Genomic DNA, 27,116 nt, shown 5'->3' with positions numbered 1-27,116 from the left:
GAGTCCTGGACTGAGATACCAGCATCCGAAAGGAAAGGCTCTACCCAGCCATTGCCTTTAACACTCAGTTACAGCACCCACTGGGCTGGGTAACCAGTCAGACCTTGGGAAGGCCACCCACACCATCCACCACCAGCATGACCACGTCTGCCGAGCTCACGTGAGCCCTGCTCTGCGGGGCTCCCACGACCGGAGCCAGAACACTACGGCCCAACTGAGAAATGATTCCAGCCTAAGCTTGTCCTCTTACTCCTCGTGCTCAGTTGTATCTGACTCCTCGCGACCCTATGGACTGTAGCCCACTGGGCTCCTCTACCCATGGGATTCTCCAGGAAAGAATACTGGAGTGGGTTGCCATTTCCTTCTCCAGGAGATCTTCCCTACCCAGGGATCGAACCTTGCATCTCCAGCATCTCCTGCACTGGCAGGTAGATTATTTACCACTGGCACCACCCGGGAAATCCTCAGCTTGTCCTCAGATGGTGACAAATGTACCCTCCAGGATCAATCCCAGGCCCACAGCCCTTAGCACCAGGATGCAGTCCTCGTCTAAGGCCTGGTATATCTCACACCACCCCCATTTGATGGGGGAGAGACACTGAGGGTGCTGTATCACTCAGGGCTCAATAGTGGTAGGCAGCACCATACAAGCATGATGGCATGAGATATTTATTATAGGAGTTAGACCTTACCAACTGTGAGAGCAGCTGGGGAAGCACAGTCCTAAAGAGGGACTTGACAGATCAGAGGAAAGTCACTAGCTGGCCCCGGTGTGGGTGGGGAGTGTTCTTCCTTGCAGAGGGGTCTAGAAGGCAGGCTTCTGCAGCAAAGGGAGGCTGGGGTAGGAGTCTGTGGAACGTTGTTGGCTCTTAGTGGCCACCACCTCTGTGAGCTTGCAGAGAAGGGTCTTGGATCACTCCCTGGTGGTCAGCTGGGCTGGCAGTTGGGAACAAAGTGGGGACCAAAATTTCAGTCTAATCTGAAAGTAACAGATCCAATCAATCCTCACTAATCTGATTATGATCTGGCCTATGTGAATCCCAAACCACCAGTTAGCAGAGAAATTCTTTCCCACTTAGAGTTGGTCAGACATTTTCTATGTCCACGAACTCCATGGCTGAGAATTTTATAATCCTCAGGCACAGAAAGGGAAGGGCCAGTCCCATTTACTGGCTGATCTCCCAGCTTCGGTTTTGAACAGGGCAGTGTTCCAGGGGTCTAGGCACCTCTGTCAGGACTGGAAAAATGAGACCATAGCAGGATGAGGCTGCAGGTGTGCACGTGGCCAGTCTGAAAGTCACCCCCATCTACATTCGGGACACATGACTGTGTATACCTATAACGTATGGCACTGAGAAAGTTTCTCTTCCACTTAATCTTTTTTAAAGATCTCAGAAAGTACTGGTTGGTTCTTCTTATGAGTCTAATCCAACCATCACTGTTGTCTAACTCATTTGGACCAGCTTCTGTATCTTGATAAATGTTGATAGAGTCTCTCCATTGAATTAGCAGCTGATTATATCTGATTTACCCTTTAACAGGGTTAGGTCCATTTCCTGGCATGTAGCAGGAAGGCCTGATAGTCACCAAGCTGATCACGATTGCTTCTTAAATTGCAGTCCAGATGGATCATGCTAACAGGTCCCCCAACTAAAAAGGACATCCAAGAGGACCTGGGCAAGACTTGACAAGAAGCACCATGGCTGCTAGTACCTCCATAGAGCCCTTGACCCTCACCCAGGACCACATCACCCCTGATGCTAACATCTGAGGGTGCCCCCTTCCAGAGACCACTTGCCAAAGGCAGGAGGTGAGACCAGGATGCTCTGTAACAGGATAGATTGAGAAGCTCTCTGGTTTCAGAATCAGATGGACCTGGGTTCAAATCCCAACTCCTCCCTTGTGATCTCAGGCAGCGTGCTTTACCTCTCTGGGCCTCAGTTTCCTCATCTGTAAAATGGTTAACAATAGTAGTTGACCTGCTACGATGTCAGATGGGGAGGTGTGGCGATGTCAGGAACTCAGCCTCAGACCCACAAAGCCAACGGCTTTGCAATATCACAGGCTTCACCGACCTGCTGCGTTTGTAACAAGGCGCTCCTCTCTGGACGTGGTCATTTCAGAAGCGATGTCGATACCCGGCTGCTGGTCAAGTCCTCTGATCAGTAAGGACAGGGAACTGGGCAGCCTGGGCAAGAAGCAGTCAAGTGGGCTCTGAGTCATCCAGGAGCCACGGGGACCACCATCCTCCCCCTACAGTGCAGTCAGCTATGTCTGGGGGAGTCTGGGCCTGGAGGGTCCTGGTATGTCAGTGTCCCCAAGATGGAATGGATATCATTTAGCTCTTCTGACTCTGTGGGACTAGAAGGGGTCCCCTCCACTCCCCCTCCCCTCCATCCCATGTAGCAGCCATGGCGGGGAGAATTGGGGAGGGGGGGACTCCACTGTCATCCTGTTTACATACAAACCTGTGGGACCAGGGACCAATACCCATTCAGGGGGTGACATATGTATAGTGCAGCATCAGGCCACCAGGCAGCAGAAGCTGGCCCCTTCCACCTCACCCTCCCCACCTCCACCTTGAACCCAGAGTAGGAGCCCAGCTAGACAGAGAGGCCAGAAGTCCTCACCTGGGGAACACGAGCCTTACCCTGAAGCCCAGCCAGGCCTGATTTTGAATCCTGAAGTGACACCCCCCCACCCTGCAAACCCCCATCCAGGTAAATGAAAGAGTTAGTCACTCAGTCATGTCCAACTCTTTCTGATTCCATGGACTATATATATAGCCCGCCAGGCTCCTCTGTCCATAGAATTCTCCAGGCAAGAATACTAAAGTGGGTAGCCATTCTCTTCTCCAGGGGATTTTCCTGACCCAGGGATCAAACCCAGGTCTCCCACGCTGGAGGCAGATTCTTTCATCTGAGCCACCAGGGAAGCCAGAGGGACAGGTTTCTTCCTTCAGTGGTCAAATGAGAGGCCGAGAGCCCAGGCAACTGGGGAGAAGCTTCGAGGCCTAAGGAGGCCTGGAGGATCTGTTCTGTCTGTTCTGAGCCAGAAGCTACAGGCTCGGTGTTTAAAAACATTTGAATCAACAGAGGAACTGTTTATCAATATTTAAAAAAAGAAATGTAATTAGAGGTTGGCGCACCCTGAGGGCTCCAGGCCATATATGTCAGGGTTCCTTGATCTGGAGCCTGGGGGCGGGGGGGTGGGGGGAGGACAGGGTGAAAAGAGACCACAGACATGGGCTGCTATACCGCAAACCCCACTGGGCAGGGCTCCCAGTCGAGGCTGATGAAAGCCGCCGTGGTTGATGAAATGGCATTTCACATGCGTCCACATTTTTCTCTTCTAGGTGGTTTTTCTTTCTAAACTTGGGAATATGGACATTCTATTTTAAAGACATTAATTACTGTCCAATTTTAATGTAACTAGTACGAACAAAAAACCCCAACTTTGAACCAAGGAAAGGAAACAAAAGTAAATTTATGGGGTGATTCCATGTTCACATCCCTCAAGACTGCCTGTGGACATTTGTCTAACACATTTATTTCTGGTCAAGAAAAGTGAATACCTGGCATTTTGGTAGTGGTTTCTGGAGAACAAGCTGAGGGCTGGCTGAATCTGCCTCGGAGACGCCAGCTCGGGCCACCTCAGGCCAGGATGCCTCCTCCAGGCTCAAAGAGGTAGTGTGAGGAAGGTAAAAATAGAGAGGGACTCGGCAGCAGCTTTGACACACGGTTTTCTCATCCCAGGGACTGCCACGTAGGGCCCTCCTGTTTCAGCTATTCTAAGGGAAACAAAAAAAAATTAAGACTATCTGAGAACTAAATAAAAACAGTGCTATATCTTAGCTTCCTTTTTTTTTTTCTTCTGCATTCTTCCGCCTTTTCCCAAGTGCTCTTTTTGGCTCCTCTTTCCTCACTAAGCCAAAAATGGGATAAGTCTCCAGGTCTGTCCTTGACCTCTTTCTTTCCTCTCACTGCCTTCCTCAAGAATGGTGTCTACAGCTGTGGCTTCAGCTTGGGGTCCACGTGGCCACAGCCCTGCACGTTCCAGGCACTACCTGCCTCTTCAACAATCCCCCTCTCACCATAAGACCCCAACATCCTGCAACCAGATTTGGCATCTCCCTCTGGAGGGTCACACTTGGGGTTCATTGCTGCTCCTGTGTGTCAGTCCCCTTGGCCTTATCAGTATGCAGGTGGCTAGGTCCCAGCCCCTTCCAAGCTCACCTGGGAGGCAGGGCTGGGAGCTTCAACAGGAGGCCCTAATACTGAACACTGGGGGAAATCAGGAGGGCTTCCCTGAGGAGGAGACTTTTCAGCTGAGGAGCTATCAGCCAAACAAGGAGGGGGGACTTCCAGCGCGAGGGGACAGAGTGAGGAAAGACCTGCCCTGAGAGAGACAGGGACCACAAAGGAAAGTCCTCCTCCACAAGCAGAGGAGGAGACTAGCAGAGAATGAATTGGGAAAGGACAGTGGGCTCAGGGCAGGGATTTTATTCTGGGGGCAATGAAAGTGTGTTAAGCTTGGAAGGTGCTCAGGTTTGCATGCAGAAAGATCACTTTGGTTTCTGGGTGAGAACAGATGATGGGGGGCCAGGCTGAAGGAGCAGGTAAGATAAACTGAGCTTGGCCAGCATGTCCCCTCAACCCCTCCCTGGCCCCATGACTAGAGCTCTATCTGGCTCCTGCTGGCTCTATCCTTCCGAGCCTCACCAGCTGTCTGTCCAAGGCAACAGCCCCATCCACACTCTGGTGCTAAGTTCCCCAGGGACAGAGGATGAGGGCATCAGAGAGGGGAAGGTGGAGGCTACAAGGCTTCCCAGACTCCTGGGGTGTTCGTCCCTGGACTGCACATGCCTCTGTGGCATTAGGGAGTCCTGGGTGGGGGGTCAAAACCTGAGCCAGGAGGGGGCCATCGATAAGTCCTCCCCACAGAGTCTGGGCTCTGCCACTCTCTAGCTGTGTGACTTGGACATGTCACTTACCCTCCTCAAGCCTCTGTTTCCCTCTCCAAGTATGGGAACAATATTACCCAACCTTCCTAGGCTGTTCAGAGAATTAAACAAGTGGTTCTGCATGCAATATCCTCAACACACTTTCCGGCCCACGGTGGGTGCCCCCTAAACGTGGGTGATGGTGATGGTGCAATCTCAGCCAGCTGCAGGCACTAGGCACTGCCACCACACACGGGAGTTCACATGGGTCCTTTCACCTTTAAGGCAGCCTAATCAATGCACTAGTTCAAACAGTGGGGAGTTTTCTCACAGCTCCTGCTGTGCCGCCTGGAATATACAGAGGGAACTGAACCTTCTGGAACTTCCGGAACTGAACCTGGCTAGAAACCATTTTATTATTTCAACCAAGGTTCCCTGAGCGCCTCTCAGAGACTGGCTCAGTGCTTGCTGCTTTGGGGGCTCTGGGCTGCCAGCACAAAGCCCAGTGGGGGTGCAACTGAAGGGAGGGGCTTGAGAGCTGCAGTGCTGAACCTTAGAGGCTGGGTGCCAGGTAGACCAGCCGGGGAGGGTGTTCCAGATACAGGGGACAGCATGTGCAAAGGCACAGAGGCGTGAAAGAGCATGGCATGTACCAGGAAAGAGGAAAGCCACAGGTTGAGGCCATCCAAATGAATCATGGCAGAAGTGAGGCTGTGGAGGGCAGGGCCCCTAAATCAGGCAAGGGAGGCAGATTTCCTGGGTGTGGAGGGAGATTTGAGGTGCTGGCCAAGGGCAGGAGGAACTCAGATTGCTTGTGGTGGGGATCACGGGCTTGGACTTGGAGCATGAAGGCACCACACGTAGGCTTGGGGACTGTGCCACCATGCTGGCAAGAAATGAGGAGGCCTAAGTGGAGATGACAGCCAGAGAAAGGGGAAGCAGGGACTGAAAATGGACCACAGAGCTGGGAGGGACTGCCTCCAGACGGGACAAGGTGAGGGAGAGGAAGAGGCTGAGGAACAAGTCTCTGCCCACAAGACTGCAGGGGCCAGGCCTGTGGGGCTGGGAGCAGGGAGGGGGGGCGGGGGGTGGGGCGGTGGTCCCTGGAGGCAGGACTCTGGCCCCTGCCTTCTCTCCACTGCTTTCAATCTCCTCTCTTTCTCTCTTCTTTAAGCGCCACCAATAGGAAAGCAAATACTTTTTAAATTGTTTAATATATTTCCTTGATTTTCAGTTCAGTTCAGTTCAGTCGCCCAGTCTGTCCGACTCTTTGAGACCCCATGAAATGCAACATGCCAGGCCTCCCTGTCCATCACCAACTCCCAGAGTTTACCCAAACTCATGTCCATTGAGTCAGAGATACCATCCAACCATCTCATCCTCTGTCAACCCCTTCTCCTCCTGCCCTCAATCTTTCCCAGCATCAGGGTCTTTTCATGTTTTTACTACGTTTTCTATTTCTTCCTCAAACAGAAAAGCAAAATTACTCACACATGAGCATTCATGTGCATGAATCTCTTGATGTTTATGTTCCCTTGATGTATTAAAATAAAAGTGGGGGGGGCATAATTTCAGGCACCAGGATGAGGTTTGCCAACATCCTTTGGTGCCCAGCTGGCCCTGGGTGCCCTCCCCTCACCACAAGAGAGCCCAGGCTGGGGGCCACAGCCAAGCTCATTACTCAAGGGCTCGAATGAGACCCTGACATTACAGCTCTTTACCTGTGGGATCTGCCAATCTTCCCTTGAAACCAGAGGGCAGGTTTTCAAATCCCAGGACGATGACATTTTGATAAAGTTTAAAAAAAAAAAAACTGATTTCACTTTGCAAGACAAACAGCTAATAAAACAAGATCTTTTTTGGTAACCACCCATACAGCAATCAATCTGTCACTCGGAAGGCTGTTTCCTGAGAGGTGTGAAATAAGGCCACCCTGGCGCGCTATGGGAACAGAAAGCCCCCACCCAGAAGACACCTGCCACCCCAAAACAGGGAAACAATCCAATTTAGAGCACAGGAAATACACAGCTAATTAGCTGCTCAATCAATACTGACTTTTGAAAGATGAGCAGGAGGTATCTTCCAGTGTTTACATGCAGCCACTCACACGTCATGAATATATCTCACCTCTGTTTCTTTTCAACTCCATTCCTATTGGGAACAAAGCAAAAAAGCATTTCCCACCCTGGGGGCTTGCAGACTGAGCTGCACCAGGGAGCTGTTCTGTGCTGCAGCCGTTCAAGTAAGAACTTGAAGGGTCAACACCAACAAATATCAGAAGGACAGGTTTTAGTCATAAAATGAATCCCCTCTGTGCCCATCTGAGGTCAGAATCAAGACCCTCTCATTCACTCCATCCTCCCATCTCTGCTGCATGTTTCTTCCACCTTTATTTTCCCTTAGCCCTAATTTTCTCACTCCTTGAAAAAATAAAATAAAAAAACCTTAGTACATTGCACATAGAACATCTTTTCAAAAACAAGATGCGATAAGCCTTAGTTAATCAGAATCTCCCTCAAAGCAGCTCTAACCGCACAGTTCTGAGTTAAACTTGGAAGGGAAGCAGTTACCACAAGCTAGGTGCTGAGCAGCAGTGTCTCCACACAGTGGGCCCTCAAGAAACATCAATTAACTTGTTTTTTAGATGATGGAATCTGCAAAGCCTCTGGAGCAAGTAAGGCAAACTTAGTAGTAACTACTTTGAAAGAAATACACGACCAAAATACTATTAACGGGAATGGATCAGAACGACAACAACAACAATGGCTGTAATTCCATGACTATAAAAGAACTGAAAACATCTGGATGTAGCAGTTTGCATAACTGAAACAACAGAACAAAGGAAACAGTGATGTTGAAGATAAAAGAAAACATCCAGCCAGAAATGGAGACACAGAAAACAAAGAGAGGCGTAAATAACTGATTTGAAAAATGGGAAATGGGGTCGAATCCCCCAAAATAGGAGAGTGATGAATGGGGTGGGGTATATGATGAGGGAAACATCTGGAAAGAAATAATACAAGAAAAGTTTCCAAACATGAAAAAACAGTTCAGCCTAGAACTAAAGTACACACACTGTGCCTTTCAAGTTTGACTCTCAAGGAAAGAAATAAACGTTTGCCAGTTATATTTTTGAATGATAAATTATCTGGCAAGCTGAAATGGAGAGAGGGTCTTTTGAAATTAAAATGGCAAAAGGACTAACATCTTGAGAGCTGAAGCTGAACCTAACGGGAAAATGTGCAATTCTACCCATATATTAGTTATGCTCTCAAACAGGATTTGCTCTGTTCAAGTGAAAAGAAGAAACAAACTCCTCTCACTAGCCACACCTAGTAGCTACTCTAGGATACGTCTGCATCCCCTCTAAGGTCCCAACCAAATGCACAGACCAGCCATCTCAGCTTGCCTGTCCAGCCATGCCTCTTCCCTTATCTCTGTTTTGGGTTTCTAGGGGAAACTCCTTCACCAGAGTTCAGTCAAGACATTTCCCCGAGGCCAGCAGTTGCTCCCTACCTTCACCTCAAGGGGTTTCTGCCAACCCAACTTAGTCTCAGGTCTGCACGAAGTCTGACTCTGACACTCAGCTAAAGTGTTGTGTGACTGTGTAAGTTACCAAACCTCTCTGGGTTTGAACCTTGTTGACAGTAACCTGACTCCATCATCATCATGTGGATAAATAAATCAGCCTCTTAGGTGCTAGAACCTTTGCAAACATTATTTCTGAATCTATGAAGTCAGTGTTATTATCCTCATTTTAAGAAAGTAGAAACCGAGACTTGGTGAGATGCCCTGCTTGATGCCCACTACTTACTGGTCTTGGGAGCAGGTCCATCCAACTCCACAGTTGGTTCTGCTGCCCAGGCAGCCTGTGTCTCAGGACAGGAAGAGGTATCCAGGAACCCGGACCAAGCTCCGTGTGTCTGGGCATGTGGGCTCACTTAGAGCAGCACGTCCATCAGGGGTCATCCCAGGTGCTGGTCTGTGGTCTAGGGGCCTGTGGGCTTGAGGCTCATGGTGGACAAGCAGTCAGGCGCGTGCTTAGGACCACTGCTGGCTCGGCAGACACTGCCTGGCTGTGCTGGGTAAATGGCCCACTTTCCATGCCCGCCCACCCCCCCCCCCAGACCCTCCCACTGCCTATTTAAGCAACAGGCCCTGACTCCACTGGCCCCAGACACCGCCAGCTTCCGGAGCTAGGAGAGCAGTGCTGCAGGCCTCGCTCACTCAGGATGAAAGGTCCTTCTGTTTCACCATTTCCTACCGGTGCGTTCTGAATAATGATGCTGAGCTGGGTTGTAGTGGGAGCTGATTCTGCTCGCCTAGGAGTGTATTGAGATGTATAACTGGCAGAGGGAGGTTCTGACTGAATTTTTCCCATTTCTAATCCCTGACTTGATGTGATCTTATTTTCAAAGAGGGAGAAAGGCTGCAGTTTGTTAAAGGACAGAGGGGAGCATATTTCAAAACAAGGTCTGGCTCAGAATACTAGTGCTCTGACATGTTTTTCTTTTGAGAAAAGAAAAGGTTCTGTAATCTCAAGGTTGCAGAGATTCCACTTCCCCTCAGGAAACCCTCCCTAAATAGTTAGTTCCTGTCGATTAATTTTATTAAAAAAAAAAACACACACACACACAGGGGATTTTTCAGAAGAGTCTGGTAGGGGAGAGATGCTATATAGCCTATGGGGGATAGTATGGGGAACATCTAAGGACAAAGACCCTCCTTAACAAATCTCTCATTGAGAGATGAGGTGGGAGCTCCTCACTGCTCGTGGAGAAGGCACAGGTTGGGAGAGCCGCACAGGCTGGGATGGCTCCGGAGAGGGATGCCTCTTTTATGTCCACTTCCAGATGCGTGCCAGCCTATTGTCTAGGGGCAGGTCAGCCCGATGAGAGGGGAAAGAGAGAGGTGAGGGTGGGTTGTCAGCTTACTGAGGGTGAGGAGGCTGGCGTCCAGGGCACAGGGGACAAGGCATCCCCTGGAGGCCAAGACAGTAGGCCATCCTCTAACCTCTCGGTAGGGTGGACTCCCGACACCATAGGTGGAGAGGGAAGACTGGGAAGGAAATAAGCTCATCAGGAAACTCAGGAAAATAAGCCAGGAAATAAGCCAGGGTGTCCACATGGAAACAAGGGCCCCCTCCTGCACAGTGAGGACCTAGGGTTCCTCCGCTTCTTTCTTCCTATTCTGATCTGGTAACATCAGTCCCTGTGCTCACTTGGTCCCAGCCATGACCATCCAAGACTCTGTAGTGACCCCCAGTGTTACAGGGGAGGGGGCATCTGAGGCTCAGAAGTTAAATGACTTGTCCAAAACCTTTCAGCCGGCTAGAATTCTTGTCTCACTGGAGCTTTTCGAGTGGAACCCTAATCAGGAGGTCGCCAACTATTTCCCAAGTGAGAAGACACACCTTCCAGCTTCACTCAGGCTTGAGGGCAGAGGGCTTGGGACACAAATTTCAGGTTCCTCTGAAACAATTTGGGTGATTTGCAAAGTAAGTGTAACTAAAGGACAGAGGCTGGTCCACAGGGACCCTGGAGAGTGAGTGACTTGCGCCGACGGGCCGCAGGACTGCCTTGAGAAAGTGGAAGACCAACGAGCTCCGCGCGGGGTGCGGGCTGGGCGGAGCCAAAAAGCAAGGGATTCAGCGGGAAAGTCGGGGGCGGGACTTGGGGTTGGAAGGAGGGACTAAAGAGCTAGGACTTTGCCTGAGGCCAGGGGGCGCGGCCAGAGAGCTCTTGCCTAGGGCCAGGTTTCAGGAGGCGGGGCCAGAGAGTCAGTCCAGGCAGTGTCCCAGGCCCAGAGGCCGGGACCAGAACCCGGGGCGGGTCCGGCACCTGAGGCCGGGGGGGCTAGAACGGCGGGGCGGGGCCAGAGAGCGAGCCGGGGGCCCAAGAGACCCTCCTGGGGAGTGAGTGTCAGCCCGCCCTATCCTCCGACTGGGTCAGCAGGGAATGCGGGGAGCCCGTGGCTTCGTGTCCAAAGGTCTCCGCGCACGCGAGTGCCCTCCCAAACGGGCCCCCCTCCGAAGACCCCACTGGGTTCACGAAGTGTCCGCGCCGAGCCTTCCCTCTGCCGGTCTGTCTCCTCCACTCCTTATCTGCTGCCAAACGGCTTCCTCCTCCCACCCACCCCTGTCTCAGTAGCCACGGTCCTTCTTTTTCCGGGTCTGGGTTCAGCTCTCCACCCCTCCTCCCCCCGCCCTCAGGTATCTCGTCAGGCTGAGATTATACAAAGCTCCTGGGAAGAGCTCTGATTGTTCTAGCTTCAGTTATCAGATCAAACCCTGGCCCCACTGCTGACGCTCTGAATTTGCCTCTCCCCGCCCCTCACCCTGCACAGCTCTGGCCTGGTCTGGGTCCAGCTGTTCACATGGAAGCCTCATGCCTCCCACCCACAGAGTCCTCCCCACCTGTCAACCCGCATATCCCCAGCCTGTCTATCCCACAAACCTCCGCCTGCACCCCTTCCGGCTGAACTTCGCGGGGACCGCGGGGCCCACACCCTCTCCTTGGCGACGTGGAGGGTGTGGCCGTGCCTTCTGCACAGGTGCGGCCCCTAGGTCTTTGTACCTGGCTCACCTGTACTGGGCTGCTCGGTGACTGTTGAGTTCCGGGCACTTCTGTGAACCATTCATTTCTTTTCAGGTCCTTGACTCCGAAGTGAGTGCTCCCTCTTCTGCCAGAAAAGACTAGAAGCTCCCAGCGGCGCCTCCTCAGGTATGAGGGGCTTCTGGAAGGGAGAGGGGGATGGGAGAGGGCACTTCGGTCCTCCCTTCATAGATTACTTATTCACATTTTATATAAAGAGGTGCTGTCTGAGATTGAGATAAGGTTCTGCTTCTTGGATAAAAAGTTTGAAAACACAGCTCTAGGGTAAGCAGTATGGGGCAGTTTGCTCCCATTCTGAACCCATCCTCGTGGTTCAGTGCCTGCAGAAGGCGCATGTCTGACACACGCAAATCTTTGGAGACTGCAAATGCAAACTCCTTCAATAAGGAGGAAAAACATTGAGGCAGTATTTTGCAAAAATGAAGGAATACAATTTAAATATTCTGGAAAATATAATCAGGTATCATTTCCCACTGAACTATAAAAAAATTTTTTTTTTAATGCTAAAACCTGGAGCTGGCAAAGATACTGTGAAACAGGCACTCTCAAATGACCTTCAAGAAAAGCAGTGTGGCAATGTGCATCAGAAGTTTTGAACTTTACCTTGTAATTGTAGTCTTGAATCCATCTCAGAGAAATAATTCAAACCATTGGAATAAAAGTGGAAACCAGAAACACAGAGACCCCTGGAAAGTTCGGAACCTCAGTTCAGTAGCCAGGACAGCAAGATCATTTTAAGAACCTGCTCCCTCTCAAATACGCATGTTAGATGCTTTTCTGGTTTCTGGGGAGGTCACCAAGCTGGGGGAAGGGAGATATGGGGGTTCAAGGTGATGATGACTAGATGGAAAAACAAAAAGGGAGCTGGATGAGGCTGGCAGTTCACATGGAAGATTATTGAGGTCTTCACTAAGGGATCAGTGGGGGTAGGTGACAAATGTAACCTTCAGGAACTGGAGAAGGGAGGGGTAAGAACAGGCAGGACAAGGGGGATAGTGTGGTGAACTTGTCCCACAGGTAGAGGGGCTTGGTGCTGGACAGCGCTCACTTGCATATTTTGCATGTGTTTGCATATCATTTGTATTTAATCTTGGTGGAAATGCAGAGAGGAAAGGAAAATTGAGATCCGGTGACCAGGCTACACCGCTCAGGGACTGTTTACTTTTCTGAGTTTCAGTTTTCTCGTCTGTAAATGGAACCAATGGTATCTGGTTGGGGTGGTTGTACCGTGTAGATGCACCATTCAGTGTCAAGAGCTCATTCTGGGAGGTGCGTTCTGTGCAGCATCAGCTCAAGTTGTCCCATGAGGTGGATCTGTTCTGCCTCTCTGAGGCTCATTTCTAGTATCCCTCATGTCTCTGCCATGGACAGGCTCATAGCCCCCGACCCCACCCCCTGCACAGAGAGAGAGCATGGAAGGGAGGGAGGGAGAGGATGAGTTTGAGGTCCTGATGGGCCACCCTAGATGAACTGGATTGCTGAAGCCACCCAGGCCTGCAGGGGGCAGGGCTGTCACCTGTCAAGTCAGTCATCAGGGGTTCTAAGTATCGGCCTACTCTGTGCCCAACATACAGGTGATGGGATATAATACTGAGTGCCTACAAGGGGGAAAAGGAGCTCAAATTCCCCAGGACTGGAGGTTGAAGTGGGTGGCTGAGCTCCCAAGCAGGTGGGGTCACCATGTGGGCAGGGTCCCTGGCCCTGCAAAAGCCTCATTGGGCCACACACAATAAGCCCTCCCTCCCTTTGTGTGAGGGATGAGATTTGCCAATGTTGCTCAAGCCTCCCCTCTCTCAGTTCTGTGTCTAGTGTGGCAGATCTGAGCATGTGGGAGGCTGGTCATCCTTCTGGTGTGCAGCCAGCACATGGGCAATAAATGCACAGAAACTGCCAGCTGTCAGGAGAGAAACAGCTCATTTCACCCTGGTCAAAGATCTGTAGTTACCCCTGGGGCCGCAGAAGAGGGACTGGCTGGTTATATGATCATCGTGACTTCCAAACCCTGAGCGCCTCTTCTGAGGCTTTTGCATAGATAATAGCTGAAAGGAACCCACCTCAGTAGAGGCATGGAGCACAGGAAGGGCTTGGGGGGAAATTGCGCAGGTTGGGTGGTGGGGGGCATGCCCTGGGACTTCAGAAGTAGGCAGGATCACTGAGCAATCAGGCTGCTGGGCCTGCCTGCTCTTTCCTGCCAGGTGCATCTCCCTGGGGTCAGCAAGGACCACTAAGAGTTTAGTGGGCAAGCAATGTGGTCCAATGTGTAGTTTAGAAAGATGCCACCAGCTGCCACAAGGACCAAGAAGGGAGGCCAGCTCCAAGACCAGGTGATGGCTGTCACAGGGTCTAGGTGGGACAAGGTGAGGCCTGAATTGGGTGTGGCCAATGGGAATGGATGCCAGGGATTAGGAAGGCAGAACCATGGGCTGGTGAGAGGCAGGGGTGGGTATGGAAGAGGTCCAGGGACCTAGGACTACTCAGGAGACAGAGCTGGTATTGGGGAAGTGGAGGAAGACAAATTTGATAAACTTTTAAGGGAAGATGGAGAGCTGGTCAACCACTTAAATTCATGGGATCAGAGATCAGGAGAGACACCTGGGAATAGGTGACCCACAAAAGATCAACCAAGAGAAGAAGAGGCAGGGGAAGGTACAGCATTTCCAGGGGGTGGGCCAGGGAGGAGGGAACAACAAAGGGCTCAGAGAAAGAGCAGTCCCAAGGGCAGGGAGGGAATGAGAAGAATAGAGGTCCAGGACCAGGGGGAAGGGCTGAGGGACAGATGAGGAGAAGCAGCTGAGGCGCCCTGTTGGGCCTGTATCTTAGAGCAAATCTGGTTGAAACTGCATAGACTGTTTTCTCAGTGGTGCTGACCTCTGTTCTGGAAATTTTCTTTCCAAATCTCTACCAGAAAGGCCAGTAAGACACCCTGTCCACCTTCTGTCTAGCAGTGCAGGGAGGGTGCAGGTACCCTCAAGTTGGGGGCTGCCCAGACTCCCAGCGTACCAGAGGGTCACAGCCAGAGGGTCACTCAGTCCTCCCAGAGCACGGCCAGCACGCCCCGTGTGCTCTCACTATTCTGAGACCCAGGATGGGATGCTAACCAGACATTCTAAGCACTTAAGTAAAACAAACCCAATGAGGGTAAACTGCAAGTGAATGCATTGGAGCCCCCTCTCAGGGCCAGTTTCCAAGGCTGCCCCTCCCCTGGTGTCTCCTCCTGGCCTGTAACCTGGGTCACTGTGGCCAACAAGGTGCAGGCTGGCAGGCCGGACTCCTGAGTGTCCCTGTCTTCCTCGTGCCTACTCACAGTTCTCTCCACCTCACCTCCCTCCCTTGCTCACTGCTTGCTCCACCCACCACCCACCACTTTCCTGTCTCCATCTAGGACACCCCCACACTCAAATATACATACCTAGAAAGCAAGGCTCTGCCCCCAGGAATTCTGGGGCAGAGTGAAATACCCCAAGCAGTAAGGGTGCTGCCTCTGACTCACAGGGATGGAAGCCAAGCACCCCCAGCCTCCCGCCTTGACAGTTGCTGCCCTGCCCCTGCTCCTGCCCCTCCAGCCCTGGCAGGCACCATCAGCCAGCAAGACCTGACAGCGCCTGATCCCTGGGCTCTGACCCCACCAAGCTGCTGGCTTCATCTCCAAGCTCCCTCTTCCGATCCCCTGCAGGCCCAGTGTGGGCCCTGGGACCAAGCTGGCACACCTGCTGTGCAGTACTCTGGCCCCTCTGAGACACCCATCGCCTTCACTCAAAGCTTGTGGGGCAGACGTAGTCACTCGATCCCAGCCAACTGCAAGGGGACCAGGAGATGCAGTCTTGCCTGTCGCCCACAAAGTAGGCCCAGAGGAAGTAAGGCAAGAGTCCTGTCCTAGGCTTGCAGGCAGGATACAGGCTAAAGGGAAGCAAAGCCTACCCAGATCTTCACAGAGTGCTTATCTTTTTAAGTCAGTCACTGTCTGCACTAGCACGTCTACACCAGCCAGCTGGGTACATGGGGTGTCCAGCCAAGAGTTCTTTTCTCCCTTTTCCGAAGTGTATGACTCAGCAGCAGGTGTAGACAGGGCACCACTACCAGAGAGGTAGGGGTTCATTGGAACCCAGAGGCTCAGAAGACCCTTGGAAGCAGGTTTGGTGGCAGCAAATAGAGGGGAATGGGGGGCTATAGACCCCCAAGACAGCTTCCCTGTTGGTCTTCGCTGTGGACAAATACTAATTCACAGCCTTATTCAAATGAAGCTCTAAGTCCCACTCCCTGGGGTAGCAGACAGCAGCCCGGAATCTCCTCCCATTATATCTTCTGGAGCAGGCCCAGGACAGCCCCACAGGCAGGTCAGAGACCTCCCTAAGCAAGTAGTCCATGGTTCAGCCCAAGCTGGGTCATCCTCCTTCAGGAGGTCTTCTGGTTGGTTCTCTCAGAGCCAAAGCCTCCTGTGGTACCCTGAGCAGAGGGAGGACCTGACGGGGGCAGTGACCAAGGGTCCAAGGTCTCTGAAGAGGCCCAGGACCAGGGCCTCAGCTCTCAGCGGTGAGTGAGATCCAGTCTCAGCCCAGAAACTCAGCCCTCGGGCCCAGCTGTCCAGGGCTATACTGGAAGGCTAGTGAGACACTGATGCCTGATTTTATTTACTCATCCACACTGATTTGCTTTTTAATCTTTGCATGAATTCTCCTCTCTACGATTCAGTTTGTTAAATGTTCTCTGCATAGAAAACTTGAGGTTAAGTATGAAGTGATTCCCTTCAGAAGAATTTTAGCAAGTCCCTGCCATGTCAGGGAGGTGTATTGTCTTCATCTGTGTTCTCTGCTGCCTTGAAATGTCTGCATGCTGCTCAGCGGGCCAATCCATTCCAGGAGGAAGTGCTGTACTTGAAATGCAGCTGAACACTGAGTCTGCATAAATCCTGCCATTTTTGTGGACTTGTATTTAAAGCTCTACTCCCACAGAAAGTATGCTGTCACTTGTTCTTAAGTGAAGTGTGTTCCCAGCCTTGTTCAGCTCAGGAACCATTAACATCAGCTCTCGTGTCAGGGAAGCAGGGACTTTGCTGGGACGGAAGCCTCAACAGCAGAGCCTGAGAGAAAGCGAGGTTCCTCCTAGTGCTGGTCCCTGAGGAGGGCCTCTCCTGAGGGTGGAGGTGGTGCTGGGGAGCAGGGAGCTGGTTGGGGGCTGGTACTCAGTCAGTCAGGCAGCAGATACCCCAGGGTTCACATGAGGCAGGTGACGTGACCTGCTGGGGAGTTCCAGGATCCCCAGCTTCTGGCCACTTGCCAGGTGAGGCTCAGGCGCAGACCTCAGCACACAGCAGGCTCAGAGCTCTTGAAATAAGAGGCCCAGGCCCATCCAGATGCTTGGCTGTTCGCATGTGGTCTCTCCAGTAGTCACAACTGCCTGCTCCAGTCCTGTCCAGTCAAAGCCAAGTGGAGCAGACCCTGTGAACAGGGCAATCTCAGAGCTGATATTCATTGTGCAGGAAGCCCTCACCCACCAACACGGCTACCCCAGGCTCAGCCACCATGAGGGCACAGGACTGGTGGGCACATATGAGATCCCCCTCAGAACACTCTAGGCAGACAGATCTGGCTGCAGACAGATGCTTGAGCCTAAGACAAGGGTAAATGGGAAAAGAGAAGATGCCACTCAGGATGGCTCAGGTGTGGATTTAGATATCAGCCATCATCCAGCCTTCTCCTTAATGGCCCCCTTTTCAGTTACCAATAGATGAATCTGGAATGGCAGGCCATAGAGGGCTGGGTGGCCAGATCTTCAAATTCAGCCCCTTCCCACGATGGAGCCCACACTCCCAGGGCAACTGACCTATGACCTTGCAGCACAAGGTCTTGAACCCAGATGTACCACAATTTTAAACACTAGGTGGTATGGGGCACCCCGGTGCATCTACCTCCAACCTCCTTAAGATTTGCTTTCCAGTCATGCAGAAATTGGCTTTATCTGGGCTTTCTGAGCTCTGACATGGAAATGCCGAGGCTGACTGATTGAAGGAGTGCCACAGAGCTGCTTGCAGCCTGTTCCTATTCTCAGAAACCACATGACGCATTAATAGCTCCCCTGGAAAGTTTCTTTTTGAAAATTTTATCACCCCTCTACCTGCATCTGGCTTCTGCAGAGGCCTGTGACTTGGGCTTGCACAAGCAGCCCACAACAGATAGTCCTGCCCGGAGATGGAGGCCCTGGCATCCCCTGCACCATCCCTGCCCCTCACATGGGAGAGCAGGGCATACTTTCTGTCAAGCAACTGACCACACAAGGAGGAAACTTTGAAGGTTCCAGCTGTATCTTCAGGGCCATTGCAACAAGGAAATTAACAGTAGTAGTAGTAATAAAATGGGCTTCCCTGGTGGCTCAGTCGGTAAAGAATCTGCCTGCAATGCAGGAGACTCAGGTTTGATCCCTGGGTCGGGAAGATTCCCTGGAGAAGGAAATGGTAACCCACTCCAGTATTCTTGCCTGGGAAATCCCATGGACAGAGGAGCCTGGTGGGCTACAGTCCCTGGGGTTGCAAAGTCAGACATGACTGAGACCACCACCACCACAGTAATAAAATATTAGTCTTCCCTCAGTATCCACAGGGGATTGGTTCCAGGACCTCCCACAGATGCCAAAGTCCACAGATGCTCAAGTCCCTTAAGGTCAGCTCTCTGTGACTGCAGGTTCCACATCCATGGATATGGAGAACTGAGGAACCACAGAAATGGACGGCTGACTAGTAATGTACTAGAGATGTGTGAGGCACTGTGCTAAGTGCTGCCCATCTGTCATCTCCAACTACTCTGAGATGTTACTATGTGTGCTTAACGGATGAGGAAACTGCAGCTCAGAGTCAGGCAAGCACCCTATCCAGTATCGGCAGCAGGACTTGAACCTGGCACAGCTGACAACAAAGTCTGTGCATGGCTGTCTCTTGAGGGATACTCATGGGGCACAAACTGCAGATGCCAGATCTTGCCAGGCCTTCAGGGACTCAGGAGACTCCACCTTTGCCCAGCAGGCAGGCCAGGGGGAACCACAGGAGGTTTGCACAGGAAGGGAAATGATGAGAATTAAGTTTTAAAAAGATCAAGTAGAAGGTTGATATTAGACTAGATCCTTTTAGTGGCAGAAACCCAACTGAAACTGTCTAGAGAGAAGAAAAGGGTATTTTGCCAACCCATTAATTAGAAATTCTGGGGGCTGTGTTAGACTCAGGCACAGGGAAACTGAAGCTCAAAGGTGTCACCAGGACTCAGCCTCATTCTGCAGCCCTAAGGTCTATTTTCCTCCAAATTGGATTCACTCTCCAGGAAGGCTCTGGAAGCTTCAGGCTCTTAGTGCTTCCATCTGAGAGAGAATGCAGGCCTCTTGCCTGAGGGGTCCAGAAAGAGCTAGGGTTATGTGATCATGTAGTTGGGGGTCAAGAGGTTGTGGTGCTGAGTGGCCTGGTAGGGCTCACTGCCCCCCACCCAGATGGCTGCGGGGCAGACAAAAGTGGGTCTGTCACAGCCAAAGAGCTGGAGCCGGCTAAGATCTGGGCCTGTGCTGGTGCTTGAGACTCCACGAGGAGCTCTCAGGCTGGTGGGGGCTGATGTGCAAACTGGCATGTGCCTGATGAGACGGGCAGATGGGGGTTTACAAGGGAGGGCGAGTGTAGGAGGGGCAGGGAGGCTGGGGAAGGCCACAGGAAGGGGAGGCAGGGACTCTGGCTCTGGAGAGGTGAACAGATGTCTACCTGGCACCGCTGTGTCAGCAGGCGGCGTTGCTAAGCACATGTGTGGACACTGGACCCCAGTCCCCAGTTCTGCTTCTGGGACTTGGTTTGCAGGGATTAGCCCAGATTTGTCTGACCTGCTTCACTCGGAAAGGCATCCTCTTCCGTCGTTCTTTGTGTCCTCCCAGCCACGAGCTGACTCCAAGTTTCAGCAGCTCAGAGCTCATGTTGCCATGCCAACCCCTCCCAGCAGGCATCCAGGCAGAAATGGGCCGCCCCGATCTCAGCGCTGCCAGCTAGGCGAGCACATTCTGATAATCGTATTGGAGCAGTCTTCTCCACCTTCCTTGAGGAAACCTGGGGCTTGGCCCAGCTCCTGCTAGACATGAGCCTGTGGACATGATGAGGATACGAGGAGATCCCATTGCTCCAGTACTCTCAGCCTTGCTGCCAGGAAGAGCGCTCAGCAGGCATGAGGACCAGATGGAAGTGAGCAAGGGCCTGGGTCCAGACTAGCCCTACGTGGGCAACACCTGACCCTCACTGAATCCCCAGAAGTTCCCAGAGCAAGGCTTAGAGATCCCAGAAGATGGCGTGGGCTTCCTCAGAGGAGGCAGGGCTTGCCTTCACCAGCAGGACTGATCTGGCTTACTCAGTTTCGCACTGCAGGAGAAATGTAATTCAAAGTCAGCACTCCTGGACCCTGTGGGCCTCTGTGCAGCTCACGGTGGGGGCCAGCACACATGCTAGGTCCATTTTCCAGGAAGCTGGAAGTGGGCTAGCATCTCGGTGCCAGTGCCAGAGCTGTCCACTGCGGCTCGCCCACAAGGGCTGTTGGGGACCTGTCTCTCTACCCCCCCTATTCCCTGCATCTTCACCCAAACAGGACCAGGCCCTATTCCTGAGGATGCCCTCCCCAGGGGGATGGCAGATCAGTCAGCCCCGGAGCCCTGAGCACAGTGACTTTGATGGAGCTCAGGCCTCTGAGCAGTCTGAGGCCCCGTTCCTCATGCCGTGGTGGCTGCAAGTCACAGGTTAGCAACCAGGGGTCTCCATGGTGACACATCACCGCAGAGCATCAGTCACCTGCAGGAGCAGCTGCTGACAGTCAATGGCCCAGGCGTTGCCTGCCTGGGAGTGGCTGGGCCTGTGACCTCCCAGGTCCTGCCCACTCACCTCTTCCTCTCTCACCTGCAAACTGTGGAGTTCTCTGCTCCTTTGTCCATCCTGGTTCCACAGCCCAGTCTCCTTGTCACAATCAGACCCAGTCCATTCCTCGCCGTGGTGGGAGGAACAAGTTAGTGAAGGCCACCTCTGAGGATCTGAAGGCACTGCAGGTCAGTGCGGGGCCTACAAGTTCAGCAGGTGAGTTCAGGCTTCCCACAGAACAGTACATAGAACCAGCTTGTCTTGTCAGCAAACTCCACTGAGTTCATAGGTCGTGGAGAGCAAACAGGGCACACAGGGAACAGCGTCAGGGGAAGGGTGGTCAGGGAGATCCTACAAAGAGCAGGGGAAGGTAGGAAGGAAGCAGGGTCAGCCCTGTAGCCACGTGACCCCTCTAATCCTCAGGATGGTCCTCAGAGGCAGGTATCATTACTCCCACGATGAGACAGAGCCTGATTCCAGTGCCAGGATTTCAATCAGGTCAGCCTGACCCTTGAGCCCGCGCTGAAAATTGAGCAATGCAGCCAGGGGTGAGGAAGCGAGTCAGGGGGTCTCTGCTTCTAGAACAGAGTCTTTGAGTCCTGGGAGCCCTCCCTTGGGCGCTGTGTAGACCCCTTCCTGAGCCCAGAGCTCAGAAGTGACTATGAGGACCTGAGGGTGTCTGGAACACCAGGTGAGTTCTGGAAACACTAATTTTAGGGAAGAGGTCATCCCAAGCTACCCTGGAAGCCACACACCAGGATTCACAATAGGGATAAGCCTGGGAGTGACTGTTGGCTTTAAAACAGAAACCTCCAAAAAGCAACCCTGCCCGTGGGCTTGGATGGCCACAGCTCAGCACACAGGGCCTTTAAGGGACCCATCAACTCCATCAGAAATGGCCACAGTAGACTTTGCTTGGCAGAGGTGCCAACCCCAGGACACAGAAGCAGAGACCTGGGCAGGGAGGAGGGACGGGTATTCTCCCTGAGAGAAAGAACTCTGGCTGGGTTGGGCCGGGGGCACAGGCTGGATACCCGTGCCCCGCCATCCTGCCCTCCAGCCTGCCGAGGACTCTCCGGCTCCCTGAGAAGCTGCCAGCCTCCAGTGTTTAACTTCGCTCTTCTCTTTGGTGGGGAAAGTGTAGATCAGACTAATTAATGTGTTGTTGTTTGTTTACCCTCCTTTCATTTCACTGAGACAAAGTAATTAACCACAAAGCTTTAGGAACTGGCTCCATTGGTGGCAATCCCTTCTGTGTCAACTGTGTCAGCAGCTCTCGTGCCTGGAGGCAGGGACTGCAAGTGGCCACAGGGCAGGGGGCAGCACCTGAGGTCCCCTCCGTTCCAGACACTGTGGGAGGGGGAGGTGGGAGCGTTCTTAGACGGGACCCAGGGGAGCCGTGAAGGGCGGGGTGCTTGGATTTACCCCATCTTGGAGAAGCACCATAGTTCTCTGGGCTGCCAGCCCATCGATGCCTGAATGGGGACAAAACACGTTCCTATGACCAATCCAGGGGAGGCAGAAAGGTCACACCTACCACTCAAGCAAGGCTGGGGAGGGAACTTGCCCAGAAGGGTTCCTGGGGCCACAGCAGGAGGAGGACCCAAGGAAGCTGCAGGGGGACACCCACCCCCCACCCAATAGCCCTGTCCCAGCCAGTGTTGGGGATGAGCCACACAGAACAGAAGGCTAAACAATTTCTCTCAGGAATTCTTTTCTGAAGTGAGGCTGCATTTACCTGGCCAGGGAGGGCAGGGGCATAGAGGACCCCTAGACAGAGACTGGGAGACTGGACTTTGTCCCCCAAGACAATGAGACCACCACTAGGAGAACATAATCAGATTGTTTCCAAAGCTCCACTGACTACTGTGCAGACTGTGGGTCTGGGGCTTGCGGTCTGAGACTGATGGTACCAGATGGGGCGGTGCTCAGGGGAAGATGGTGTTGGTTGGGTCGGGCTGATGACCTCAGGCTACAGAGGAGGAAAGAGGGGAGGGAGACGGGGGAGGAGGCCTGCTCTGTGACACTGGGGCAACGTCCTGGGGTCCCCAGGTGTCTGGCCTGGACCCTTACCCTCAGCGCCTTGGTACCAACTACAGGTGCTGCTGGCAGCTGGGGCATCTCTGGACAACCCACACCCTCCCCAGCCATAGGAACAGGACCTGCAGGCTCTTCCTCTGGGCTATGTCCTCTCCTGTAGCTCTTGCTCCAGCCAGCCTGAAGTTGGCAGACTCCACACAGTGACGTGTGCCAGTCTGTGTACACACTGTGCACCAGAGGTGGCAGGGGCAAACCCATCAGGCTACATGGGCATGTAAGTGGGCTGTCAACCAACTCCAGGTTAAACTCACATGAAACTGCTAGGATTTAAATGAAGAACAAGTGAGCGTGTCAGATGGCAGGTGTGGCCTCCCTGGGCCACCAGCCCCTCCAAGCCTGAGCCACAGAGGTAACACTGTTCTGCTAGGGGGTGGGAGGAGATCACGGCACAGAGGGTCAGCAGTCTTGCAGCAAACCCTCCAATTTCAACCACTGTCGTTACAAAGTTGGTCTTGGGGCTCTAAGCCCACCAGTCTGGCCCAAGTTCACAGGACCCCTGAAATAGCTGAGGTCATCAGGGTGAGGACATCCCCCAACCCGGGGTCTGGCCTACAGAGGCCAGGATTTGGGCTGGATGTGGGGGAGGTGGTGAAAGCCACTGGCTGAGTCCGGGGCTGGAGGGTGGGGGGCACTCGGGACACTGAGGCCAGCTCTCTGGCCTCACCACAGGGAGCCCCGTTGCTCACACCTGAGTGAGGGGCTCCTAGTCAGATGGCTGTGGTTTGGATAGACAGACCCGCTTTGAAATGTAACCTTCCAGTGTTTGCTTCAAAGGGATTTTCTCTAAAGGAAGTAAAGATCTTTGTGAAACGCATTCTATAGAACCAGCTTAAGTTTATCTTTCGACATGAAGCTCTGTTCTGGGGAGTGCGCCTCACCCTCATGTCAGATGGTGGCTGCAGGACAGCAAGTGGGTGACAGAAACTCCCCCTCCTTAGACCGCAAGGCAGGTTGACCTGCATTTACTCACCCGTTTCCTGAGCTCCTGCTGGCACAGCTTCAGGGGCCCCGGCGCCCTCAGTGCGGCTCTGTCTCTCAAGGAGCCCCCAGTTCTGCAAGGTGGCAATCTCATCTCATGCACAGTTATGATCTAGAACTGCAGAGAACAGGCCATGCACAGGGGGCACGGGAGCCCCCAGTGGAGGTAACGGAGCCACCCGGCCGGGGGGACAGAAGGACCTGAGGAGGTGATCTTGAAGCTGAGTCTTAGAAGACAGGAGATGAACTAGATGACGGGCAGCGGAAACAGCCAGGCGTGGGGAGGAAATCACATCTGGAGGGTGGGAGGTGAATACGAAGAGGGCTGGGGCCGCAGATAGGGGTGGGCCTGGCTGGGGAGATGCAGTGCCCAACAGGGCCTGAGTGAGGCTTCTGTCGGGCTGAGGTGTCTGCAACCTGATCAGATCAGAGTCCCTCCAGCCATCCTGTGGACGATGGCCTGATGGGGAAGAGGCCGAAAATGTGGGTGGCATGTGATGCAGTCCTGGAGCAGCAGGGGGCTCCGCAGGGGCTTGGGTGGGCAGCGGGGACTGATGGGATGTGGGAACTGAGAGAGAGGGCAGAGTCCAGATGACATCCAACTCCCAGCTGAGGTGAGCCAAGAAGGCAGGAGGAAGAGACGGCATGGGGCCAGGATGGATGGCATCGGGGACACAGACCCCCAAGGGGCCACAGCAGCAGCCCGGCTGGGCCAGTGAGATGATGAACAGGAAATGAGTTCCCCAGCTGATCTGGCCATGGAAACTCTGGGTTATGTTTGTACCAGCTGCACAGCAGAATGATCACCCTGGGTCCCTGGAGGCTGGGTAAACACTCCAGAATCTTGTCTTTATTGATTCTACGTTTAGCACAATGAATGCACCTGTGGCTTCTCCCAGGTGGAGCCCTGGGCCAGTTCTAAAACCCATGGCAGCTCCCATATAGGCTGCGGTGGACTTTCTCTGGCAGTTCTGGGCCTCAGTTGGGCCCTGGGGCTTATCTCAGGGACTTAAGGAAGAAGTCACCGGACCATCAGGGTCCCCTGTAACTGGGTGACTCTGAGCATTCTGGAGCTTGAGAAGAGCCATGCTGTGTGCTTGGGTCCCCATCAGGCAGGGGTTTCGGCAGGAATGGGAAGGCAGAGGGTCTGATGCTGCAGGCTGGGGCACAGTGAGAGCCTGGTTATGGGGGGCCCTCCTCTCAGGGGTCCTGCCAGCCACACTGCCCTATGCCCCAGAACCCTCTAGCCCCTTTTCTCTGCAGTTTGTTCCCTCACCATCCTGATCCAGTGGGCACCTGGTGACAGCTCCTGACTCAGGCTCACCCGTCGTCTGTTTTAAACACACCCCTGGCTCCAGATGGGCTTCAGGCTGCTCCAGGCCAGCGTTCTGCACACCCACAGCCTGTGCTCAAATCCTGGGCCAATTTCTAAGCAATTAGGTCACAAGGTCAAAATGGTCACCTAGGGAATTACCTGGCAGTCCAGTGGTTAGGACTCTGAACTTCCAATGCCTGAGATCCAGGTTTGATCCCTAGTCGGGGAACTAAGATCCTGCAAGCCACAAGGCATAGCCAAAAAAAAAAAAAAAAAACACAAAACCCACCACCATGAACTAGAGGCAGTCACATCATTAGTCAGTTTCCTCCAAGAGAACCAACAAACACTTTTGCCTGTGTTTACAAAGGCAAAGAGTGCCAGGCTGCCTTCTGGCCCCAAACACCCCCATGTGAGCCTGCTGGCTCCAGCCTGGTCCTTGGAGCAGTCCTGCTGGGGTCAGAGGAGGCAGGAACAGGGCAAGCGGGGCAATGGCCCAGCATCTGATCTACCCCACTAAAGATGAATAAAAGCCCCTCACTTTCTGTGTTGGGCTTTCCTGATGGTTCAGTGGTAAAGAATCCACTTGCCAATGGAGGAGACGCGGGTTTGATCCCTGGGTTGGGGAGATCCCTGGAGAAGAGAATGGCAACCCACTCCAGTATTCTTGTCCAGGAAATCCCATGGACAGAGGAGCCTGGCAGACTATAGTCCAAGGGGTTGCAAAGACTCAGACATGACATAGTGACTAAACAGCAACCACACTTTCTGTCTTGCAGGTTCTCCAGCAGGCCTTGGTGGCCTAGCATGGCCCACTGAAGGAACCATGACTGGCTGGCCGGCACACACCTCTGACCACCCAGAGTTCTGTCTCACCAGGAGGTGACCCTCCTCCAGCTGCTCCCCTACTCACCCACCCCACCCAGGAAAGTGCTCTCGCTGCCAGGGACACCATGTAGTAGGGCTGGCCGCGGTGCCCAATGAGCTGCGATGGTTTTGTACACGACCCCCTTTCCCAACAGCTGTCTGTCCGCCCTGCACGCCGTGTCCTGGGCCCTTATCTTCCCGTGCTACTGGCTGGCGGACCGGCTCCTGGCCTCCTTCATACCCACCACCTACGAGAAGCGCCAGCGGGCGGACGACCCCTGCTACCTCCAGCTGCTCTGCACCGTGCTCTTCACGCCTGTCTACCTGGCCCTCCTGGTTGCCTCGCTGCCCTTTGCGTTCCTTGGCTTCCTCCTCTGGTCCCCACTGCAGTCTGCCCGCCGGCCCTACATCTACTCCCATCTGGAGGACAAGGGCCCCACGGGTGGGGCGGCCCTGCTAAGCGAATGGAAGGGTACAGGTCCTGGCAAAAGCTTCTGCTTCGCCACCGCCAACCTCTGCCTCCTCCCGGACTCACTGGCCAGGCTCAACAATGTGTTCAACACCCAAGCCCGTGCCAAAGAAATCGGGCAGAGAATCCGCAATGGGGCCAGTAGACCCCAGATCAAAATCTACATCGACTCTCCCACCAACACCTCCATCAGCGCCGCCAGCTTCAGCAGCCTGGTGTCACCGCAGGGCAGTGATGGTGTGCCACGGGCTGTCCCCGGAAGCATCAAGAGGACGGCCTCTGTGGAGTACAAGGGCGACAGCGGGCGTCATCCTAGTGATGAGGCTGCCAACGGCCTGGCCTCCGGGGACCCAGGTGACGGAGGCAACCTTGAGGATGCCTGCATCGTGCGCATCAGTGGTGATGAGGGGGGTCGGCCCCCCGAAGCTGTCGATCCCCCCAATGGGGGCCAGGCCAGGAACGGGGCTGGTGGGGGCCCACGGGGCCAGACACCCAACCACAGTCAGCGAGATGGGGACTCGGGGAGCCTGGGCAGCCCCTCGGCCTCCAGGGAGTCCCTGGTGAAGGGCCGGGCCGGGGCTGATGGTGGCAGCGGGGAGCCAGGCGCCAACAGCAAGCTCCCGAACAAGGCCTCGGTGGTGAAGAAGGCGGCTGCGCGCAGGAGGCGCCACCCAGATGAGGCCTTCGACCACGAGGTCTCAGCTTTCTTCCCTGCCAACCTGGACTTCCTGTGCCTGCAGGAGGTATTTGACAAGCGGGCAGCCGCCAAGTTGAAAGACCAGCTGCACGGCTACTTCGAGTACATCCTCTACGATGTCGGGGTGTACGGCTGCCACGGCTGCTGCAGCTTCAAGTGTCTCAACAGCGGCCTCTTCTTTGCCAGCCGCTACCCCATCATGGATGTGGCCTATCACTGTTACCCCAACGGGCGGTTCTCTGACAGCCTGGCCTCAAAGGGAGCGCTGTATCTCAAG

General features: G+C 53.6%; 1 protein-coding gene and 2 long non-coding RNA genes across 4 annotated transcripts in view; 1 reads left to right on the top strand and 2 right to left on the bottom strand.

The window, feature by feature from the left end:
• Nucleotides 1–27,116, top strand: part of SMPD3 (sphingomyelin phosphodiesterase 3) — an 83,512-nt gene that overhangs the window by 45,259 nt on the left and 11,137 nt on the right. Inside the window, exons 2-3 of the mRNA XM_005692177.3 lie at nt 11,593–11,664; nt 25,586–27,116. Coding sequence (XP_005692234.2) covers nt 25,797–27,116 — 1,320 coding nt within the window. The 5' untranslated portion in view covers nt 11,593–11,664; nt 25,586–25,796. The remainder of the gene's footprint in view (nt 1–11,592; nt 11,665–25,585) is intronic.
• LOC108637977 lies at nt 654–11,596 on the bottom strand. Of its 2 annotated transcripts, XR_001919470.1 has the most exons (5): nt 11,527–11,596; nt 8,757–8,953; nt 3,575–3,790; nt 2,076–2,188; nt 654–936 (listed from the first exon to the last, which is right to left on the bottom strand). It is a non-coding gene; the product is annotated as an uncharacterized LOC108637977 (long non-coding RNA). The 2 variants fall into 2 exon arrangements; XR_001919469.1 differs by lacking the exon at nt 11,527–11,596 and having other exon boundaries at nt 8,757–9,037.
• LOC108637978 lies at nt 18,082–23,832 on the bottom strand. The gene is made up of 3 exons (XR_001919471.1): nt 23,484–23,832; nt 20,456–20,764; nt 18,082–19,927 (listed from the first exon to the last, which is right to left on the bottom strand). It is a non-coding gene; the product is annotated as an uncharacterized LOC108637978 (long non-coding RNA).

The sequence above is a fragment of the Capra hircus genome, chromosome 18 (genome assembly GCF_001704415.2).
Source record: "Capra hircus breed San Clemente chromosome 18, ASM170441v1, whole genome shotgun sequence".
Taxonomy (NCBI): Eukaryota; Metazoa; Chordata; class Mammalia; order Artiodactyla; family Bovidae; genus Capra; species Capra hircus.
This window is presented reverse-complemented; position numbering and strand designations above follow the sequence as displayed.